The 24631-nt window shown below is 39.1% G+C and overlaps 1 protein-coding gene and 1 non-coding gene across 8 annotated transcripts in view; both read left to right on the forward strand.

Moving 5' to 3' along the window:
* The window catches only part of FMO5 (flavin containing dimethylaniline monoxygenase 5), a 55066-nt gene that overhangs the window by 5110 nt on the left and 25325 nt on the right, over nucleotides 1-24631 (forward strand). For all 7 annotated transcript variants that reach the window (XM_040230887.1, XM_040230880.1, XM_040230886.1 and 4 more), the window contains exons 3-7: nucleotides 8361-8549; nucleotides 11289-11451; nucleotides 13386-13528; nucleotides 18320-18519; nucleotides 21640-21992. In XM_040230887.1, coding sequence (XP_040086821.1) covers nucleotides 8361-8549; nucleotides 11289-11451; nucleotides 13386-13528; nucleotides 18320-18519; nucleotides 21640-21992 — 1048 coding nt within the window. The remainder of the gene's footprint in view (nucleotides 1-8360; nucleotides 8550-11288; nucleotides 11452-13385; nucleotides 13529-18319; nucleotides 18520-21639; nucleotides 21993-24631) is intronic.
* Nucleotides 4525-4596, forward strand: TRNAW-CCA. Its single transcript has one exon. It is a non-coding gene; the product is annotated as a tRNA-Trp (tRNA).

The raw sequence follows: 24631 nt of genomic DNA on the forward strand, positions 1-24631 counted from the left end.
CTGGAGTGGGTTGCCATTTCCTTCTCCAATGCATGAAAGTGAAAAGTAAAAGTGGAGTCACTCAGTCATGTTCAACTCTTCACCACCCCATGAACTGCAGCCCACCAGGCTCCTCTGCCCATGGGATTTTCCAGGCAAGAGTACTGGGGTGGGGTGCCATCGCCTTCTCCATAGACAGGGAGTAATTAAAACAGGGTCTCTGGCACAGATGTATAGAATGGACTTTTAGACTCTGTGGGAGAGGGAGAGGGTAGGATGATTTGGGAGAATGGCATTGAAACATGTATACTATCAGGTAAGAAACGAATCACCAGTCTATGTTTGATACAGGATACAGGTTGCTTGGGGCTGGTGCACGGGGATGATCCAGAGAAATGATATGGGGTGGGAGGTGGGAGGGAGGTTCAGGATTGGGAACTCATGTACACCCGTGGGTGATTCATGTCAATGTATGGCAAAACCAATATAGTATTGTAAAGCAAAATAAAGTAAAAATAAAAATTAAAAAATAAATAAATAAAAATAAAACAGGGTCTCTGGGAGAAGGGACCAGGCATTAGTATTTTAGAGTTCCCCATGTGATCCCTGTGTGAAGACAACATTGAGAACAGTCCTAAGACAACTGGGGTCTGATGAGATTCTGAAAGTCTGCCAAAGGAACAGAAGGTCCACACTGTTCTCATTCCTCCCACTGAAGGTGAGTCATTTTTCTCCATTCTTCTACCCTTACTATTGCCTCTGATCCCTTCAGTTTAAATTAAACTACCCTATGTCCCCATTATTTTTTTTTTTCACATGAATTTCCTATTCAATGCAAGTCATGTGCTTAGGCAGGAAATATGATCAAAGTATGTCTGTATAGGGAAGATTATTCACTGACGGTAGAAAATACTAAAATGCAGGAGTGGAAGCTCCTTTTTCTACTCACTGACCTGATACTGCTCTGCCCTCATTTATAAAGTAGTGAGCTGACAGTAATAAGCACTACCAAGCACTACCAATGGGGTGTTTAGAAGGGCTTGAAGGTTTTTGTGGAGATACAATATTTCATTGTCTTAATTATTTGAAAGTTAATACAAATATATGATTATTGTCACATATAAAGGGTAAGATCTGTGATTCATTTAGCTCAGTGACCCCCAATAGACCTGCTGTGGAAAGCATCAGTCTATTCCTTCTATTTGGAAACTTCGAACCTTTGGAAAACAAGGACTGCTGCTGCTGCTAAGTCGCGTCAGTCATGTCCGACTCTGTGCAACCCCATAGACGGAAGCCCACCAGGCTCCTCTGTCCCTGGGATTCTCCAGGCAAGAACACTGGAGTGGGTTGCCATTTCCTTCTCCAATGCATGAAAGTGAAAAATGAAAGTGAAGTCGCTCAGTCGTGTCCGACTCTTAGCGACACCATGGACTGTAGCCCACCAGGCTCCCCCGTCCATGGGATTTCCCAGGCAAGAGTACTGGAGTGGGGTGCCATTGCCTTCTCCGGAAAACAAGGACAGAGTGTATTTGTTAGCATTAAGATCATGATGTTTTTTGTTTTGTTTTGTTTTTTTATTTTGGCAGTGCTGGGTCTTGGTTGCAGCATGCAGGATCTTTAGTTGCAGCATGAGAACTATTAGATGTGGCAAGTGGGATCTAGTTTCCTAACCAGGGATCGAATCCACGCCTTCTACTTTGGTACAGTGTGGAGTTTTAGCCACTGGACCACCAGGGAAGTCCCTGCGGCTGCTGCTGCTGCTGCTGCTGCTAAGTCGCTTCAGTCGTGTCCGACTCTGTACGACCCCATAGACGGCAGCCCACCGCTCCCCTGACCCTGGGATTCTCCAGGCAAAAACTCTGGAGTGGGTTGGCTTTTCCTTCTCTAGTGCATGAAAGTGAAAGTGAAGTTGCTTAGTCATGTCCGACTCTTAGCGACCCCGTGGACTGCAGCCTACCAGGCTCCTCCATCCATGGTACTGGAGTGGGTTGCTATTGCCTTCTCCGAGGGAAGTCCTTAATATAGTGTTTTTTATTACTTTAGAAATATCTGCTGAATGAATGAAGTCAAATTTAATAGTTAAGAATATTTCTACCCCTGCCCTCACAAACACCTTGTTTTCAAAAGGACCTAACCACTAATTAATTTTTTAATGTGCTATTACAAATAGTATGTTTAAATAAACTTTAATTTTAGAGCTGTGTTAGGTTTACAGAATTATTAGGAAAATAGTACAGAGTTCCCATATACCTCATGCCCAGATATTATTAACATCTTACATTAGTGTGATAACATTTGTTGTAATTAATGAACCAATATTGATACTTTATTATTAACTGAAGTCCATGCTTTATTCAGATTTATTTAGGTTTATTTTTCCTAATGACCTTTTCCTGTTCCAGCTGTCATGTCTCTTTAGGCTCCTCATGGCTATGTCAGTTTCTTAGCCTTTCATTGTTTTTGATAACCTTGACAGTTTTGAGAATCACTGGTTAGATATTTTATAGAAAATCCCTCAGTTGGGATTTGTCTGATGTTTTCATCATGGTTAGACTGGGGTTATGAATTTTGGGGAGGAAGACCTTAGAGGTAGAGTGCCATTCTCATCACAACATATCAATGTTACACTCTATCACACTCATCACACTGATTGATGTTAATCTTGATGACCTGGCTTGAAATGGTGTTTATCAGGATTTGTCACTGTGAAGTTTCTCTTTTTTTCTCCCATGTCATACTGTACTCTTGGGAAGAAAGTCACTATGCACAGTCCACACTTAAGGGCAAAGTTGGCTATTCTAGGCTTTTTGTCTTTCCACATACATTTTAGAATCAGTTTGTCAACATCTACAAAATAGCTAGCTGGGAGATTGACTGGGATTGCACTGAACCTATAGATCAAGTTGGGAAAACTGACATCTTACCAATATTGAGTCTTCCAATCTATGAGTACAGAATATGTTTTCATTTATTTATATCTTTGATTTTCTTCTTCTGTGTTTTATATTACCTGGATATAAGTCTCATACATATTTTGTTAGATTTTTACCTAAGCATTTAATTTGGGGAGTATTATTATAAATGGTATGGTTTTTAATTTCAAAGTCCAATTTTTCATTTCTGGTATATAGGAAAGCAGTTGGCTTTTGTATATTACCTCTGTAGCCTGCAGCCCTGCTATAATTGCTTATTAATTCCAGGAATTTTAAAAAATTCTTTGGAATTTTCTACATAGACAGACAGTCATATCATCTTCAAATAAAAATCATTTTACTTATTCCTACCCAATATGTATACCTTTATTGCCATTTCTTACCTTATTACATTAGTTAGGATTTCTAATACAGTGTTTAATAGAAGTGTTAAGAGAGGCTGTCCTTGCCTTGTTCTCAGTTTTATGGGTAAATTGTTCATTTTCTCAGTGTTAAGTATAATGTTGTTGTGTTAGTCGCTCATTCATGTCCTACTCTTTGCGACCCCATGGATGGTAGCCCACCAGGCTCCTCAGTTCATGGGATTCTCCAGCCAAGAATACTGGAGTGGGTTGTCATTCCCTTCTTCAAAGTATAATGTTACCTGTAAGTATTTTGTGGATGTTCTTTATCAAATTGAAGGTGTTTTCCCCTATTCCTAGTTTGCTGAAGGGTTTTATCATGAAGGTGTGATATAAATATTTCTACAAAAATAAGAGAAAAATCCTACCTCCTTAATAAATCAATTTGTTTTTCCTACCTTCAAGTTTTATTGATTTATAATAAATAAAATATACTCATATAACAGGGTAGAGATTATACAATGTGTAATTATGTAAACATGGGTAGACACAGACATAGTTGTCCCAGGCATACATAATATTATATTTGATGATTACAATGTAAATTTAATTTTGTATATTACTTTTTCCACTTAAAGTTATAGCATAGGCTATTTTCAGTGTTCCTTTGCAGATTTCAAAACCACATTTTTAAGTGTCTCCAAATTCAATCTCTATAATTCACTCATTAATTCATTTCAAATCATTTATTAAGCATCCACTATATACCAGGTTGGGAAGATATATACTTTCTGGAGTAGGAAAGGGCAACCTACTTCAGTATTCTGGAAAATTCCATTGTCAGAGGAGCCTGGTGGGCTACAGTCCATTCGGTTGCAAAGAGTCAGACACGACTGACTGCACACACACACACACACACACATCAGAAATGCAAAAAATAAGACACAAACTCTACTTTTGGGTATCTCACAGTCATAGTAACAAATGTAGACTACTGTGTATTCTAAGTCACCATGATGGCAATATGAGCAGAGAGTTTTGGCAGTTTGGAGGTTGAATGGGAGCATTTAACTCAGTGGAGAGAACAAGAAATACTTCTCCCAAGAAGTCACATTTGATGGGACTCTTGAATGACTGATAAGAATTTTCCAAATGAAGAAGCAGTAGTATTACAAAAGTTTAAAGTTGTAAAAGAGTCTAGAATGTTTCAAAAACAATCTAATGACTCAGAAGCTTGAAGTTAACTGAGGAGAACAATAAATGAAGATAATTCCCTGGTGGCTCAGAGGTTAAAGCTTCCGCCTCCAATGCGGAAGACCTGGGTTCGATTCCTGGGTTGGGAAGATCCCCTGGAGAAGGAAATGGCAATCCACTCCAGTATTCTTGCCTGGAGAATCCCATGAACGGAGAAGCCTAGTAGGTTACAGTCCACGGGGTCGCAAAGAGCCGGACACGACTGAGCAACTTCACCTCACCTTAATAAAGTAGATTAGGATTATGCAACATGCTGAGGTTTAGAATAAGAAATCTGGTTTCCCACATGGAATCAGTAGAAGCCAGTAAGCAGTGGGCTGACAGGATCTGCTTTGAATTTAGCGGGATACTTAAGAAGTGGTGTGGAAGATAAATTCTACATCGTACTGAGATCATAATGTATTAAACCATTTGCCTATTGGGGGAGGGGCCATTTAAGTGATTTCTAATTAATAGCTATTTTAAATAATATAAATTGAATATCTTCATGCATTTGATTTTATATTACTTTGCAATTTTCCTTACAACAAATTTTTATAAGATAAAAATATCTTATTCAACTCTTTTTGAAATGAATTTGATGTATTTCATTAGTTTGTTATGCATTATGGGAAATTTACTTCTTTTTTTCTATATGTACCTTTCTCAATGTAATTCACCATACATCTATTAAATATCTACTAAGTGCTATTTATAATTTTATATACTGTGGGAAAGATCATAAATATAAGTCAAGGGGTTTACAATCGAATTGGGGAGATAAAGAATATATAAACTATAAGACATTATGGAGGTCTCTGAATCCTAAACTGAAAAACAAACTATAGAAAATGGAGCAGCATCCAAAAGTTTAATTAGAGAAGAGGTACACCCATACCCTAGAAAGAACACTTTGGTTGAAATTTGTAGGATAGGTTAGAAGAGACTTGAAAAGAGACTTGTGAAAACATTATTGGCAGCCAACAAGAATGAGATCCTGAAGTATAGGGCAAAGAAATGGGAATGGTCAATCCAGGATTCTGAAATTCAAAAATTCTTCTCTAAAAACCAGGGGAAAATCATCTCTAATGTGGGCAAAGCCAATGAACACTCTCCTTTATGGCCATTGAATGCTCAGTAATACCCAACATCCAAATATCTGTTTGTTTATGGAAAAAAGGGAAGACTGTCTCTGCATGATAAACAACTCTTTGTTGTTTAGTCTTTAAGTTATGTGGACTCTTTTGCAACTCCATGAACTGTGGTCTGTTAGGCTCCTCTGTCCGTGTGATTTCCCAGGCAAGACTGCTAGGGCAGATTGCTATTTCCTTCTCCAGGGGATCTTCCAACCCAGATTCGAACCTGTGTTTTCTGCATTGGTAGGCAGATTCTTTACCACTGAGCCACCAGAAAAGCCCTAAAAAGGAAGTGCATGCGTGCGTGCTCAGTTGTATTGGAATCTTTTTGACTCCATGGACTTTAACCCACCAGGATCCTCTGTCCATGGGATTTTCCAGGCAAGAATACTGGAGTGGGTTGCCATCTCCTATTCCAAGAGATCTTTCCCACCCAGGGATCGAACCCACATCTCTTGCATTGGCAGGCAGATTCTTACCACTGGGCCACCTGCAAAGCCCAGAAAGGGAAAAGGGGGTACAAATTGGTTAAGGTAATTGTTCATAATCAAAACAATTTTAAAAAGAGTTAAAAAATCATCGTTTGTGCTGTTTCAGTTAAGGCTAATATAGTGGTCTGGATAGATACTGTGCTATTTTATGTGGTCAGTACAACGCCCCTGTTTGTGTGTGCTAAGTCACTTCAGTCATGTTCAACCCTTTGCAACCCCGTGGACTGTAGCCCACCATGCTCCTCTGTCCATGGGATTATCCAGGCAAGAATACAGGTATAGGTTGCTATGCCCTCCTCCAGGGCATCTTCCCAACCCAGAGGTTGAACCTGTGTCTCTTGCGCCTCCTGTACTGGCAGGCAGATTCTTTGCCACTGAGCTACCTGGGAGAATCTTGAGGATTTTGCTAGAAAGGCAGGTTCCAATTCAGTAGATAGGGGTGGGGCCTGAGATTCTGCATTTCTAACTGTCTCCCAAGAAATATCTCTGCCTGCTAGTTCACAGATCATACTTCAGGTAGCAAGGATCTAGAGTAGTGATTCTCAAATACAGTGTATTTGTTGGGCATTAAATGGTTCTGAGACCAAAGCAAGTGTGTGTGGGTGTGTATGTGCATGGGTGGGGGATGGTCCCCAGACACCAACAAACAACATTCAGATACTAGCAAGATGTCCAAGAATTAAGCTCAATTCTATTTACCCAGAGATAGTTTCAGATTCCACAAATTGAGAGCTCAGTCCTATAAGACCGCCCCTCAGCCCTACTGTAGACACCAAGTCATAAACTCAGGTTATTACCAGTGCTTCTGACCAACTGGCTATAAATCAGAAATTCCCATGACCCTTTCCTTGGGTTTGCTTAATTTGCTAGAGCAGCTCACAGAACACAGAAAACCCATGTACTCACTCGATGACCAGTTTCTTATAAAAGTATGTAGCTTGGGAACAGCCAAGGAGAGAGATGCACAGGGGAAGGACACTGAGCTTCCATGCCCTCTCTAGGCATGCTGCTCTCCTCATCTTTCAGGTTCACCAACCTGGAAGCTCCCTAAATCCTACTCTTTTGGGTTTTTATGGCAGCTTCATGACATAGGAATGATTAATTAAATCACTGGGCATTGGCTACTGATTCAACTTCCAGTCCCTCTCCCCTCCCCAGAAGTCAGAAGGGGGCAACTGAAAGTGACAACCCACAGGGTTTGCTTAATTGGTAACCAGGCCCACCATTATTTGCTTTCTAAGAGTCACCATACTAACACAACAAAAGACTTTAATCACTCTCAACACTAGGGAAATCACAAGAGTTTTGGGGGCTCTGAGCCAGGAACTGTGGTAGAAAGACCAAATATATATGAGAAATATATTTGGACCATCTGGATGACCAAATATATATTCCTTATAAATCACAATATCACAGACATTTAACTTATTTCATTTTTATATTATAAATAATGGTATCAACATAAACATAAATTTTTGTCTGAATACTAAATCGTTCTTTAAATGGCTAAGTGTCAAGGGTTTTCATGTTCTTGCCGCATTACTCTCCAGAAAACATTGTACTGAGATTTCATTTTTGCTAACACTGAATAATTGTCTTTTAAATTAGTGAAAATAAGGTAAAACAGGAACACATAGTGGACAGAATTATAAATTAGTACAGTGTTTCCTGGAGAACAGTTGTTCCAAGTACACGAAAAACCTTGAAACTAGTACTCAGATGGGCAGTTCTCACTTGGAGTCTCTTGTCATTTTAATCTAAGACTGGACACATCCTATGACCTCTTTGTTTCCATGTTTAGAACATCAGCTGGGATAACTAGGACTTCTGGGGGCTGGCTGCACATCTCTCTATCACAAACATTCTCTTCATGTGGATAGCTTGGGCTTCCTCACAGGCTGATGGTCTCAGGGTAGCTGGACTTGTGACACAGCTGCTGACTTCTATGAGAGGAAGCTTTCTAAGAAACCCAGGTGGAAGCAGCAAGACTATTTACCACTTAGTCTTGGAAGCCATCCAGTATCATTCTAACTGCATGCTGTTGGTCAAAAGCAAGTCATAAAGACAACTCAGATTCAAGGGGAAGAGACAGCATGAGGGTGCAAATCCTGGGAGATATAAAGGGATGTGTGTGTATAACTTTTTTAAAAAATTGGCATTTCATGTAACTTTTCAAATGTTAATTGGCTGTTTATAAATGATGACCTTAATTCTCAGGCTGCTATGAATGCTTTTTATTTACTGCAGGAAGAACCTGAAGAAGGAAGGGCAAGTATTTACAAGTCAGTGATCATCAACACTTCTAAGGAGATGATGTGCTTCAGTGACTATCCCATCCCAGATCATTATCCTAACTTCATGCACAACTCCCAGGTCCTGGAGTATTTCAGGATGTATGCCAAAGAATTTGACCTTCTAAAGTACATTCGATTTAAGGTAGGGAATTTTGTGGGTATCTCTGTGTTTGAAGTTGTTTGCAAAGTAAATGAATAATGTGGTTTCATTTAGCGGTGCTTCTGTGTAGCTTGGTTTGATATGCTCATGTATCTATCCAATAGACTCTACACTGTGTTTTCTCTCTGACTGAAAAGTATCAATGGAAAAGTCCCTCTTCTATGTATTTTGACTCCAGATCCAGGAAGCAACCTTCATTTCATTGCCTTCATTCTGTATCATTTGATTACAATAAACAAATGAGAACTGACAGGTATGGGCACTTTGAAAACTTCTGGTGCCACAACTTGTTCCACAACTTGCCACTTAGCCTTTTATGCTTTCTGAAGTGCTTTCCAATGCATTTTTTATGTGACGACAACAACCCCATGAATTAGTTATTGAACAGTTATGAGAAAGCAAATAAGTCAACTCTGGAGTAGAGGAAGGAACACTGAATTGGGAAAAAAAACCTTAAATTCTAGTCTTTGTTCTGATGCTAATCTACTTGTGATTTCAGGCAAGTAAGTTCCTCAACTTTGACGTGTCTTAGTTTTATTTGTAAAACAAGATGATTGTAGTATATCACCTCCTTGGTTCCTTCCTGCTGTAAAATCTTCCATGATATTTCTATTATTTTAAGCCATGACCATAAAAGAACCAGAGTTTCTGACAGCTGGCAAAAAGCCCAAATCGTCTACTTTCTGATCATTCTACTAAATCATGCCTTTTTCTATTTACCAGCAAAATTAAAATGGCAATATCCAGTGACGACTTCCAAAGTCAGTCATTTATAGTCTAGTGATGCTTCTCTTCACTTGTTAAAAACACTTAGGTTTGTTACCACACTAAGCAGTGAAGAAACAAATACCCCCAAAAAACAAAACAAACAAAAAAACAGTGATTTAACAGTCTAGTTAGGAGCCAGAAAAATGAAAATTTCATTGTAAGCATAATTAATAAAATACAGAGTTACAGGGTGATAAATGCCCTGAGATCTATACATTGCAGCTCAGAGGTGGGACACTTAATCCATTAGAGCTTGAATTATCAGGTACCCTTGGACTTCCCTGGTGGCTCAGATGGTAAAGTGTCTGTCTACAGTGCAAGAGATCCGGATTCAATCCCTGAGTTGGGAAGATCCCCTGGAGAAGGAAATGGCAATCCACTCCAGTATATTGCCTGGAAAATCCCATGAACAGAGGAGCCTGGAAGGCTACAGTCCATGGGGTCGCAAAGAGTCGGACACAACTGAGCGACTTCACTTCCCTTCACTAAGGACGTTTTCTTAGAGGAGATAATACCAAACTAAATGTTGAAGGTTGAGTATCTCCAAATGAGGAAAGCATAAAAGGATGGTCCAGGCAGGAGCATTGGCCTGTGTAAAAGTAAGAACATGATAGAGAGGAACTATAAATAATATAGGATCACTTGGGTATATAAGAGTGTTATTAGTCCACCAAGACATTATGGTCATAAATCCTAGAAGCACCTAGGACATACTCTTAATGTTTCCTTAGACTAGGTAGAGTAACCCGTATTTGTTTTTAAAGCTAAAAACTATACCACTGACTATCCCATCTTTTATCTTCTTTTTTTCTAGTTATTTATAAAATGGGCATTTATGAGAGTCAAAGAAGTTCATTTACACAAAACATGAGCCACTGAGATGTTTTTCTACTCTATTAGGAAAGGGAGCCTTATTAGCTCAGTCACACGTTTAAGACTAGACAGTGAGAACGGAGCCTGAGATAAGAAGGCATCGGAAGATCTCAGGATGTCTGGGAGTATGGGGAGGAATAGGCATTTATTGCATCAAGTGTCTTAGAAACACAAGAGAAGCCCAAATTTTATTTAAGTATCATATTGCCTTAGGGTATGGTCCAGGGCATATGGTCCAAGAATGGCTGCCCAGGTGGCGCAGTGGTGAAGAATCCACCTGCCAATGCAGGAGACACAGCAGACTTTGATCCCTGTGTCAGGAATATCCCCTGGAGGAGGAAATGGCAACCCACTCCAGTATTCTTGCCTGGAAAATCCCGTGGACAGAGGAGCCTGGTGGGCTACAGTCCAGGGGATTGCAAAGAGTCAGACATGATTGAGTGACTGAGCATACACACACGCATGGCCTAATAAAACTAGTAATTTGCACTTTTCTAGAAGAAGACAGTGCAACATTAATTTGCCAACTCGTTTGAACTAGGTTGCCTCATGAAAGTTTTCTCACTCTGACCAAGGTGGTGGTGGTTGTGATGGTTTAGTTGCTAAGTTATGTCCTACTCTTGTGATCCCATGGACTGTAGCCCGCCAGGCTCCTTTGTCCATGGGATTTTCCCAGGAAAGAATACTGCAGTTGGTTGCCATTTCCTTCTCCAGGGGATTCTTTCCGACCCAGGGATCAAACCCTGGTCTCCTGCATTGCAGGAAGAATCTTTACCAACTGAGGCATGGCCCAATAAAAGTAGTCATTTGTACTTTTCTAGAAGGAGAGGATAGTGCAACATTAGTCTGCCAACTCTGTTTTATTTAGCTTCCCTCGTGAAAGTTTTCTCACTCTGACCATAGCCCCAAACAAAAAAAAATTTTTATTTGTAGAGTATGAAAATCAAATATCCCTGCCTTAGCCCTCTTATGTGGTATCAGCCCTTTGTGTAACCCCCTGCAAAGACAGACCTGTCAGGGAAGATGACCACTGCGTAGGCTGTGGCTACACTCCCCTGTGGTGACCCCTTTTCTTCTTAGACCACTGTGTGCAGTGTGAAGAAGCAGCCTGATTTCCCCACTTCAGGCCAATGGGAGGTGGTCACGGAATCTGAAGGGAAAAAGGAGGTGTATGTCTTCGATGGAGTTATGGTTTGCACTGGGCATCACACCTATGCTCACTTACCCTTGGAAAGTTTCCCTGGTAAGTAGCCTACTAAGCAAGAAGACCCTTGAACCATGCCTGTGACCTGGTCCCTAAAGAATGGTCTGAGTGATTCCTGCCTTCAGATGAAATAAGGCTTATCCTAATTCTGCATATTCTACTGAAAAATGTTGTGGTAACTTGTATTAATAATATTGGGGAGGTAGAAATAACAATAACATGGGGGACTAGAGGAAAATTAGAAGGCTTTATATTTAGTTTCACAATGATTATAGATTTTCTAAGGATAAAAAGAGTTGATCTGCATTAGACTGAACGAGGGCTTTAAAAAATTTTTATTGGAGTATAGTTGATTTAAATATTGTTTTGAAACATTTCTGCTGTATAGCAAAGTGAATCATATATCCACTCTTTTTAAGATTCTTTTGCCACACAGGTCATTACAGAGTATTGAAAAGAGTTCCCTTGCTCTACAGCAGGTCCTTATTAGTGCTGTTTAGTTGTCAAGTTATGTCAGACTCTTTTGCGACCCCATAGACTATAGCCCACCAGGATCCTTTATCCATGGGATTTCCCAGGCAAGAATACTGAAGTCAGTTGCCATTTCCTTCTCCAGGGCATCCTCTCAACTAAGGAAGTGAACCCATGTTTCCTGCACTGGCAGGTGAATTCTTTACCATTGAGCCACCAGAGACCCCTTCTTACAGTAGTGTGTATATGCCAATCCCCGTGTCCCAGTTTATCCCTCCCCCACTTTTCCTCCCTATAGAAAAGTTTGTTTTCTATAACTCTTTCTGTTTTGTAAATAAGTTCATCTGTACGATTTTTTAGACTCCACATATAAGAGATACCATATGATATTTGTCTTTCTCTGACTTACTTCACTCACTTTGACAACCTTTAGGGGCATCCCTGTTGCTGCAAATGACATGATTTTGTTCTTTTTCATGACTGAGTAATATTTCATTGTATAAATACACCACATCTCTTTATCTTGAATGAAGGCTATTTTTTTTTTTTTTTAGCAATGGAGGAAACAGAAATATTGAGTTTCTAAGCAAGAAAATAAAGCTTAAAGAAAGAGTTAAATTACAGTCTTTGGCCTGGATTTTCATTTTGAGAGAAAAAAAATACTGTGTATGTGCTCAGTTGCTCAGTTTTCAACTCTTTGTGTTACCACTGGAGTGGGTTGCCATTTCTTCCTCCAGGAGATCTTCCCAACCTAGGGATTGAAGCCATGTCTTCCTGCATTGCACATGGATTCTATGTATACTCTAGAGTATATAAAAACATGTATACTACAATTGAAATGGAAGTAGGTATTTACAGAAGATGAAGAGAGGGTGGGGTGGGCAAAATAGGTAAAGGGGATTATGAAATACAAACTACTAATTATAAAATAAGTCACAAGTAATATAATATACAGCACAAAGAATGTAGTCAAAATACTATAATATTATTAGAGAAGGAAATGGTAACCCACTCCAGGGTTGTTGCCCGGAGAATCCAATGGACAGAGGAGCCTGGTAGGCTGCAGTCTGGAGGGTCACAAGGAGTCTGACACAACTGAGCATCTAAACCACTATAATATTGTAATAAGTTTGAATGTTGCATAATCTATAAAATATCATTACTATGTTATACATCTGGAACTGACGTAAGTCAACTACAAAAAAAAAAAAAAAGGAAGAAGAAGATGAAAAGACAAGAGAATGTTTTCTGAAGTAGTTTGGATTTGTGAGTCCACAAGTCCAAAATACAAACAGATCCTGAGTTAAGCAGACTACTTATGATAAGGAAATCACAAGGTTTGACTCTGGGGCTATGGGAAAAGAAAGCAGGCAAAAATATTAAAAAGGTGACAGTGCACTTGAATAAAAGAAGAACACATGGAGAATGTATGCATAAACTCTGCACACTGCAAAAAAAATTGAATGACCATTACCCAGTAATTATTTTTCCTTCTCTTGCAGGAATTGAGAAGTTCAAAGGACAATACTTCCATAGTCGAGAGTATAAGAATCCAGACAGTTTCACTGGAAAAAGAGTCATTATAATTGGCATTGGGAATTCTGGAGGAGACCTGGCAGTGGAAATTAGCCACAGGGCCAAACAGGTTTGAATTAGTAAAATTATTTACTTTGCTTCACCAAGGAAGCTGCAGGACCCAACGGAGTGTATATACCTGCTCACAGCCCATCAGGGCCAATGGCAAATGTAGGGATTGGTTTTGTTGCCTCAGTTGGCAACATCATGATTGATGATGTGACTGAGCCAGGTTCCAAGTTAAGATTTCCATCATTTATCTGGCCTCACTCTAAGGAATTTAGTTATGACCAAGGACTGTGCCCATAATCTCTCTCAGCTGTCTCTTTGGAGGGTGCCTCTGGCTTTGAAGAAGACCAAGTGATTGCTGGGAGAGCCTGTTAGAATGCAGCATCCACAGTGTGGACTACTTGTTGGCCAGCAGAAGTGCCATGCTCTTATTTTGAAGGAAAGTGTACGGGTCATTGAAAGCTTTTCACTCATAGGCTGGTAGGGGAATTTTCCTCTTCACTCTTCTTCACTCCCCAAATGAAAAAAAAAAAAAAAAAAAAGGCAGTCTAATCCTCTGAAGACAACATGGACATCAGTATGAAAAGCATCCACATTGTAGCATATGCAAGCAGCTCTCCCCAGCTTCTGCGTACGGTTAGTTAACATAGAATATCATCCACAGTAAAGCCATTTCTATGTCCTTGAGCGTTTTTTGGTTGTGTTGTTGTTGTTGTTGTTTTTGTATCATAGATTTTGAACTGGGAAGAAAGTATCTTCATTATAAATTCCTAGAAAAAGACATCATCTTTCTGGAATCATAAAGATTCATGTCTTTCTGGAATCATAACTTTTTTGGCATAGTTAAATGCCTGGTTGTTCTTCAGTAACTTTAATTAAACATACATTTTAAATTACTTTTAAAAAAGGAAGTTTAATGCCACAACTTTGTTAAATAACCTTTGCCCAGAGACTCCATTCAATAACACTTCTTCTCAGGTTTATCCCCATCTATTACCACAAAACTGATTTCATATGTTACTCCATGAATTAATTCAATAAGCATTTATTAGGAAAGAGTTATGTAAATAATAAAGGGTAAAAATGTATGTGGGTGATGTAATAAAAGAATGTTCAAAGTATGTGGTAGGGACCCAAGGCATGAGCTTTCTTTAATACCATTGGCTTGTTAAATTGTCAGCTTATAGAGAAGCTTGGCCTTATAAGCATCAATTCAGTTCAGTTCAGTCGCTCAGTTGTGTCCGACTATTTGTGACCCCAAGAATCGCAGCACGCCAGGCCTCCCTGTCCATCATCAACTCCTGGAGTTCATGCAAACTCATATCCATCGAGTTGGTGATGCCATCCAGCCATCTCATCCTCTGTCCCCCACTTCTCCTCCTGCCCCCAATCCCTCCCAGCATCAGAGTCTTTTCCAATGACTCAATCTTTGCATGAGGTAGCCAAAGTATTGGAGTTTCAGCTTTAGCATCAGTCCTTCCAATGAACACCCAGGACTGATCTCCTTTAAAATGGACTGGTTGAATCTCCTTGCTGTCCAAGGGACTCTCAAGAGTCTTCTCCAACACCACAGTTCAAAAGCATCAATTCTTCGGTGCTCAGCTTTCTTCACAGTCCAACTCTCACATCCATACATGACCACTGGAAAAACCATAGCCTTGACTAGATGAACCTTTGTTGGCAAAGTAATGTCTCTGCTTTTTAATATACTATGTAGGTTGGTCATAACTTTCCTTCCAAGGAGTAAGCGTCTTTTAATTTCATGGCTGCAGTCACCATCTGCAGTGATTTTGGAGCCCCCAAAATAAAGTCTAACACTGTTTCCACTGTTTCCCCATCTATTTCCCATGAAGTGATTTGACCGGATGCCATGATCTTCATTTTCTAAATGTTCAGCTTTAAGCCAACTTTTCACTCTCCTCTTTCACTTTCATCAGGAGACTTTATTTCCTCTTCACTTTCTGCCATGAGGGTGGTATCATCTGCATATCTGAGGTTACTGATATTTCTCCCAGCAATCTTGATTCCAGCTTGTGCTTCTTCCAGGCCAGCATTGCTCATGATGTACTCTGCATAGAAGTTAAATAAGCAGGGTGACAATATATAGCCTTGATGTACTCTTTTTCCTATTTGGAACCAGTCTGTTGTTCCATGTCCAGTTCTAAATGTTGCTTCCTGACCTGCATATAGGTTTCTCAAGAGGCAGGTCAGGTGGTCTGGTATTCCCATCCCTTGAAGAATTTTCCACAGTTGATTGTGATCTACGCAGTCAAAGGCTTTGACATAGTCAATGAAGCAGAAATAGATGTTTTTCTGGAACTCTCTTGCTTTTTCCATGATCCAGCAGATGTTGGCAATTTGATCTCTGGTTCTTCTACCTTTTCTAAAACCAGCTTGAACATCAGGAAGTTCACGGTTCACGTATTGCTGAAGCCTGGCTTGGAGAATTTTGAGCATTACTTTACTAGCATGTGAAATGAGTGCAATTGTGCAGTAGTTTGAGCATTCTTTGGCATTGGAATAAAAACTGACTTTTTCCAGTCCTGTGGCCACTGCTGAGTTTTCCCAATGTGCTGGCATATTGAGTGCAGCACTTTCACAGCATCATCTTTCAGGATTTGAAATAGCTCCACTGGAATTCCATCACCTCCACTAGCATTGTTCGTAATGATGCTTTCTAAGGCCCACTTGACTTCACATTCCAGGATGTCTGGTTCTAGGTGAGTGATCACACCATCGTGATTATCTGGGTCGTGAAGATCTGTTTTGTACAGTTCTTCTGTGTATTCTTGCCACCTCTTCTTAATATCTTCTGCTTCTGTTAGGTCCATACCATTTCTGTCCTTTATCAAGCCCATCTTTGCCTGAAATGTTCCCTTGGTATCTCTAATTTTCTTGAAGAGATCTCTGTTGTTTTCCTCTATTTCTGTGCAAGCACTGAGGAACCATAAATTGCCAAAGAACAGGGCAGCAAGAGTAGGTAGAGGTAAGGTGGATATGTTTCTGATAAAGGTTTGTGACATATGTATTATTGTCACTATTTTATATAGAGAGAACTTTTTACTATTTTTTAAATGGAAGATAATTGCTTTATAATGTATTGGTTGAGAACTTTTTAACTGCAGCTCTGAGCATTTACATTACTTATAACCTATATTTTAAAAGTTACATAGACTGTACACAAAATCATTTGATTCCTAAGACCATGCATGCTCTTTCAACTGTGACACATAAAAGTGCTTAATTATGATAGTGCTTAAGGTCACCATTGGTGAGAATACATGTATGAAGTATATGATCATCCCTCTGTAGACAGGTCACCTTTTAACAGGAGGACTTAAACAAAAAAACCATAAAACAAGGACTTCCCTGGCAGTACAGTGGTTAAGACTCCAGTGCAGAGGGTGTGTGTTCAATCCCTGGTTGGGGAACTAAGATCCCACTTGCTGCAGGGCATGAACCAAAAAAAAAAAAAGAAAACCCATGAAACAATGTACTTAAATAGCTTGCTGCTGCTACTGCTGCTGCTGCGTCACTTCAGTCGTGTCCGACTCTGTGCGACCCCATAGACGGCAGCCCACCAGGCTCCCCCATCTCCGGGATTCTCCAGGCAAGAACACTGGAGTGGGTTGCCATTTCCTTCTCCAATGCATGAAAGTGAAAAGTGAAAGTGGAGTCACTCAGTCATGTCCAACTCTTGGCGACCCCATGGACTGTAGCCCACCAGGCTCCTCCATTCATGGGATTTTCTAGGTAAGAGTACTGGAGTGGGGTGCTATTGCCTTCTCCGCTTAAATAGCTTACAACCCTGGAAACTATCTCTAGAGAGTGTTATAACATAGACAAAGTGATGCTTTTGCCAAGTAGCTGAATACCAAACTTTTATTAGCTCTGAATGTGGACTTGAGCCAGCAGATGACACAGAAAGAGTGACCAGCTCCCCTGTTGCTCTACTTGCAATTTTCAGTTTTTCCCTTAAATAACTGAAACATTTCTTAAGCACAAGCTTTGGCGTAGGTAAGACTTAGGTTAGAAATTCAGCTCTACCACTTAGTAGCTATATGAGTTCAGGCAAATTATTCATCTTCTCCATGTTTCTCATCCATTAAATGGATATAACATTACCTACCTCAAGAGGTATTTATTTATTGATCAAATAAAAATACAGATAAAGGACCTAATACAGTGACTTACAGGTTATAATTCTCAATAAATGGAAATGTTGATGATGGTATGTTGGGAACTAAAAGATGTATCTGATATACCTTCTACCTTGGAGAAAATACATTTGGAAAGACAAAAATCAGAATATACAATGTTAAATATCAGTATAATTGATGTTTTTTTGTAATAATGCAAACAATGTCAAAGGCCAAGAATAGGTTGAAGGTTTTAAATTAAATGATGTCCACTTCCTGTCAGCTTTACTGTTCCCTGATTTTAAATGAGTTGAACAGGTGATAAGTGCTAGATAAGTTCAGAAAATGAAGAGAAAATTATCAGCCAGAATGATCAGTGATATCTTATGGAGGAGAGAGACTTGATTCTGGATCTTGAAAAGGAATAAGCTTTGGAGAATTTAGGGAATAGAGGGCCTTTCAGGGAGGCATAATGACATTAAACAGAAATGCAGTGGTAGCTTACAGCAAGATATATTCTTGTTCAGTGAATATACCAATTTAATTGTAAGCTTAGTGTTTGAGAAGAAAATAGCAGGAAATTTAAATAAATAAAGAGATAGGCAGGGAATAAAAAGGCAGATTAATGAGTTTGAACTTCATCTTGAAAAAAATGAGCTCCCATTTCTTCAGAGAATGGCAAAAGCAAAAATTATTTTTTCCCCATCCCTCAGGTTTTCCTCAGCACCAGAAAAGGGGCTTGGATCCTCAATCGTGTAGGAGACTTTGGATATCCTTTTGATACAGTTTTGTCATCTCGATTTAATCACTTGCTGAAGAAGATTACTGGTGAATCAGCAGCAAATAGATATTTGGAAAAAAAGATGAACCAAAGGTTTAATCATGAAATGTTTGGCCTGAAGCCTAAACACAGGTACGTTCCAAGGCTTGGAGTTGGCAGTGATGGCCAAGGCAAAGTATAAGGGCTGTGCCCACAGGCTAACAGTAGAGCTTACCTCTACCTATACATGAAACAGATGCACAGAATCAGAGATCAGATTTCTACCTTGCCCCCACAGAAGTCCAAGATCTACTGGTCTGTAATTTTCCATCTAGAATTCTCCTTGGCATTAATCATTTTATCATTCTCCAAGGTACGAGTTCTTTTTACATGATGCCCAACAGCAACAATAAAATGGTAGTAGAGGGCAGTGCATCCTTCATTCATCTAACAAACAACTGAGCATCTGAGCCAAGCATTAAACTGGCTTGAGAATACTGAGACTCAAGACCTAATAGTAATACTAACATCTTACCTTTTTGAAGACTTAATATAAGACAGACACGGTGCTAAATGTGTTACTGCATGATCTCATTTAGTCCTCACAGTAGCCCTATAGGTTGGTACTATTTTGACCTCCATTTTGCAAATATAAAAACTGACAATTAGAGAAACTAACTTGCCCAAGATCACGTAAGCAATAAATGAGAAATGGCTAGTTCTTTAAATACTCTAACAAGAAGATAGGTGGTAGAATATGATGTTATAAAAGAAATGCATGGAGATTATGAAGGACAGAAGTCTTCACACAGAAGTGGACTGTGATAGCATTTCCAGAGGGTGATTTTAAATGCTTTTTACTCCCTCCAACTTTTAATTTTTTTAATGTTTAGATTTACTTGCTATAAAATAGTAAGTGCAATGAACACCCATATACCCTTCATTTAGACTGACCTATTATTAACAGTTCACTATATTTCCTTTCTCTCTCTTTCTGGAGGTATATAGATCCATACATATATAGTATCTATATATCCATGCATGCATTCATACATTTTTTTCCCTGAACTATTTGAGAGTAACTACTTGTAGTCAATAAGACATTTTACCCTACATTCTTTAGCATACATTGCCTAAGAAAAAGGGCATTCTTCTACATAAACATATAATTACCACACTTAGCAAACTGAACATTGATAAAGTACCATTATCTATTGATAATATATTGCATAGTCAAATTTCCCAAATTGTTTCAATAATATTTGTAGCTTTTTATTTTTGGGCCACACTGTGTGGCTTAAAGTGCAGAGTCCTAATCACTGGACCACCAGGGAATTCTTTGTAGCTTTTTTTATTTTTAAAATCTAGGATCCTGTCAGATATTACACCGTTGCATTCAGTTGTCATCTCTCTTTTATCTCTCTTAATCTGAAATTATTCTCTATTTTTTACATGGATTTTTTTTTTTTTTAAGAATTGAAGCCATTTGTTTTGCAGGAAGGACTTCAATAGTTGTTCTTCCTCTATTATATTTAGATTAAATGGTTCTGGTGCAAATACTCATAGGTTATGTTGTGCCTTCTTGGTGGGTCACATCAGGAACCAAATGACAGCAGTTTATTACATATTAATGATGTTAAATTTGATCACATGGATTTGGTAGTAGCTACCAGGTTTCTCTTCTGTAAAGATATTTTTTTCCTTTGAAATTAATCAATGGGGTGATACTTGGAGAGTGTGTTTCCCAATAAACTTTCAGCCATTTATTTGACTCAGTTATGGAAACTGTAGCATCCAAAACTTTGGGAATCACAAAAATAAACTGAGTCTTTATGAAATAATAGGAGATAGTCAAACAAATAGGGTAAGGAAGTAGCATTCTAATTATAAATACAAGGTCTTAGAATAGCAAAAAATACATTATGCTGTAAGACCTGCACATAGTTTTGTTGGGCTGGACTATTAGGCAGAGATAGAAGAGTGCCTGAGTACATCTCCAGGTTCGCTGGAGATAAATAAAATTAAAAGTTTAGAATGAAGACAGTCCAGAGCCGTCATCAAAAGGTTTTAAGCAAGTGAGTGACATAATAATAATAAATACATTTTTGAACAATCACTCCCAGAATAATGTAGAACATAGACTGAAGGGGGATGGAGCAGGAGACCCTAAAGACAACTATAACAGTTCAGGTGAAACAGAGAATGAGTGAAACAATTCTGAAGCTGTTTAAAGGAGAAAGGGTGGCCTTGGTAACCAGATGTAAGACTCACAGTTCTGTGATTTGGGCAACAGTGTGGAATTGTTAATGTTAGTGAAAAGGAGTAAGTTTGGAGAGAAAGATGAAATGATGAGGTTGGAATGAGAACAGAATCACAAACCTAAAGATCTGAGTCAAAGAATTACTAAATGCAACAAGCCAGTAATACTGTTTGAACAGACCAGTTCCTGAGAAGAGGCCAGCTCTGTCTGAACATGACAGGCTGAGGATTCTCAGAGCCTGTTAACACAGTATCCAAGGATTCAGACTGTTTTTAGAAAGGTCCAAATTCTGCAAACCTGTCATTTTTTTGTCACCTTATCCTATGCTATTTCTAGGAAACACTACTCACCATGCCCAGAGGATCTCAAGGGAGTTCATAAAAAACCATTTTGATATAAATCCTAAAGTCCTAGGCTGCAGGACCTTAGGCAAGCCACTTAACTTCTTTAGTCCTCAGTTTCCTCATCTGTAAAACCTGGATAATGGTAACTGTCCTGCCTTCTTCATAGGTTTATGTTAATATATGTAAAATCAATTTATAAATGTAAATTACTATACACACGTAGTTCATTATACAGTTTGGAAAATGATGGTTCAAGTCTACCTGGGCCTTTGAAACTAAAAGGAGGCTCAATAGGATGCTGATAACACAGTTCTGCAGACTTTCTGACATATGGATAGAAACCACTAGACTGTGGCCTTATTATGTCACCAAGAGCATTATTATTCCTTGAGAAACCATACATCTACTTTTCAAATAAGACCATCCTTCCCTTACTTCTCCAACATCTTCCCTTTCCATGCCTTCCACAGTCCAACATCTGCTCTGAGATCATCCTTATCTTTATCAAGCTGGTATGTATTAGACCCTTCCCAAATTTCATGAATAAAGGGAGACTACTGGCATATTGATTAACCACCTCAGTCAGAGCAGAATTTTACTTACACGGTAATGACTTCTCTCTCTCTCTCATGATCGCTCTCATTTCTCCTTCGTCATCATCATTCACAGAATTTTCAGCCAGCATCCAACAGTAAACGATGACCTGCCAAACCGCATAATTTCCGGCTTTGTGAAGGTGAAAACGAACGTGAAGGAGTTCACAGAGACGGCGGCCGTATTTGAGGACGGCTCCAGGGAGGATGACATTGATGCTGTTATCTTCGCTACAGGCTATAGCTTTGCATTTCCTTTTCTTGAAGATTCCGTCAAAGTAGTCAAAAACAAGATATCCCTGTATAAAAAGGTCTTCCCTCCTAACCTTGAAAAGCCAACTCTTTCAATCATAGGCTTGATCCAGCCCTTGGGTGCCATTATGCCCATTTCAGAGCTCCAAGGACGCTGGGCCACTCAAGTATTTAAAGGTAAGTGACCATGTAAGATGATTACCTAATTACTTCGCAGTATGTTTAATTATGTTTATGTTCTTGCTTATAAATAGCCAGATAGTATGTATGATTATAACAGTGCCTGGCACAAAGTTAGTGCTCAAAAATTAATTGTTGAGGGAATATAAAGTAGTAATTTATAAACCATGGACCTATAGCAAAATCTCCTGGGAAATTTTCCCAAAATAGGCATGTTTTGCTGGCGGTATTTAGTTAATAAGTCCAAGATGGAGCTGATATAAAATCATTGAGAAAATGTTCCCCAGATGATTATAATGTGCACTCCAGATTAAAATCCACTCTTTTGGATTTTAGAAAATGGATACATATTTGTGAAGCAGTCTTCTTTTATTATAGTTAGAGAAAGTCAAATATAGAAGTGCTGTGACTTGATTTCAGCAAAAAATTAAGACCTGGTAAAGACTAGTCCAGAATATAGACTATTCAGCCACTCAAATTCTTAATTTTCCCCCTTTATATTCCCTTTTTCAGAAAATTTTGGCTATGAGAACATGAGAAAAAACTTTAGGGTTTGGGATAGTAGGTTCAGTATGAATTAGCAGAATAATGTGGCTTCTAAAAGACTTAATTATACCTGACATCATTAAAAAACTATAATATCCTGGAATTTACAACATTCTTCTTTAAGTCAGACCACACTGTGGTCAGACCACACCTAAAGATATTTTAAAAGTGAAACTGGAGTACATTAAAAGGAGAGAGATAAAAATGGTTAAGGGATTTGAAAATGTGCCAGTCGAAGTACTAAAAAGGAGCTGACATATAGATTCAGGGATCAGATCTGATAGACAGAGAAGAACTATGGATAAAGGTTCATAACATTGTGTAGGAAGCAGTAATCAAAACCATCCCTAAGAAAAAGAAATGCAAAAAGGCAAAATGGTTGTCTCAGGAGGCCCTAAAAATAGCTGAGAAAAGAAGAGAAGTGAAAGGCAAAGGAGAAAAGGAAAGATATACCCATCTGTATGCAGAGTTCCAAAGAATAGCAAGGAGAGATAAGAAAGCCATCCTAAGTGAACAATGCAAAGAAATAGAGGAAAATAATAGAATGGGAAAGACTGGAGATCACTTCAAGAAGATTAGAGATACCAAAAGCACATTTCATGCAAAGATGGGCATAATAAAGGACAGAAATGTTATGGACCTAACAGAAGCAGAAGATATTAAGAAGAGGTGGCAAGAATATACACAGGAAAACTATACAAAAAAGATCTTAATGACCTAGACAACCACAATGGTGTTATTACTCACCTAGAGCCAGACATCCTGGAGTGTGAAGTCAAGTGGGCCTTAAGAAGCATCACTACTAATAAGGATAGTGGAGGTGATGGAATTCCAGCTGAGCTATTTCAAATCCTAAAAGATGGTGCTGTGAAAGTGTTGCACTCAAAATGCCAACAAATTTGGAAAACTCAGCAGTGGCCACAGGACTGAAAAAGTTCAGTTTTCATTCTAGTTCCAAAGAAGAGAAATGCCAAAGAATGTTCAAACTACCACACAATTGCACTCATTTCACATGCTGGCTAGGTAATGCTCAAAATCCTTCAAGCTAGGCTTCAACAGTGTGTGAACCAAGAAATTCCAGATGTACAAGCTGGATTTAGCAAAGGCAGAGAAACCAGAGATCAAATTGCCAACATCTGTTGGGTCACAGAAAGAGCAAAAGAATTCCAGAAAAACATACTTCTGCTTTATTGACTATGCAAAAGCCTTTGACTGTGTGAAAAGTGAAAGTTTCTCAGTTGTGTCCGACTCTTTGTGACCCTGTGGAATTCTCCAGGCCAGAATACTGGAGTGGGTAGCCTTTTCCTTCTCCAGGGGATCTTCCTAACCCAGGGATCGAAGCTAGCTCTCCCACATTGCAGGCGGATTTTTTACCAGCTGAGCCACCAGGGAAGCCCCTTTGACTGTGTGGTTCACAACAAACTGAAAAATTCTGAAAGAGATGGGAATACCAGACCACCTCACCTGCCTCCTGAGAAATCTGTAGGCAGGTCAAGAAGCAACCATGAGAACCAGACATGGAACAACGGACTGGTTCCAAATTGAGAAAGGAGTATTTCAAGGCTGTATATTGTCATCCTGCTTATTTAACTTATATGCAGAGTACATCATGTAAAATGCCGGGCTGAATGAAGCACAAGCCGGAATCAAGATTGCTGGGAGAAATATCAGTAACTTCAGATATGCAGATGACACTGCCCCAATGGCAGAAAGTGAAGAACTAAAGAGCTCTTGATGAAAGTGAAAGAGGAGAGTGAAAAAGTTGGCTTAAAACTCAACATTCAAAAAACTAAGATCATGGCATCCTCTCCCATCACTTCATGGCAAATAGATGGGGAAACAATGGAAACAGTGACAAACTTTATTTTCTTGGGCTCCAAAATCACTGCAGATGGTGACTGCAGCGATGAAATTAAAAGACGCTTGCTCCATGGAAGAAAAGGTATGACAAACCTAGACAGCATACTAAAAAGCAGAAACGTTACTTTGCTGACAAAGGTCCATCTAGTCGAAGCTATGGTTTTTCCAGTAGTCATATATGGTTGTGAGAGACCATAAAGAAGGCTGAGTGCCGAAGAATAGTTACTTTT

The sequence above is a fragment of the Oryx dammah genome, unplaced genomic scaffold (genome assembly GCF_014754425.2).
Source record: "Oryx dammah isolate SB20612 unplaced genomic scaffold, SCBI_Odam_1.1 HiC_scaffold_28, whole genome shotgun sequence".
In the NCBI taxonomy this organism is placed as follows: domain Eukaryota; kingdom Metazoa; phylum Chordata; class Mammalia; order Artiodactyla; family Bovidae; genus Oryx; species Oryx dammah.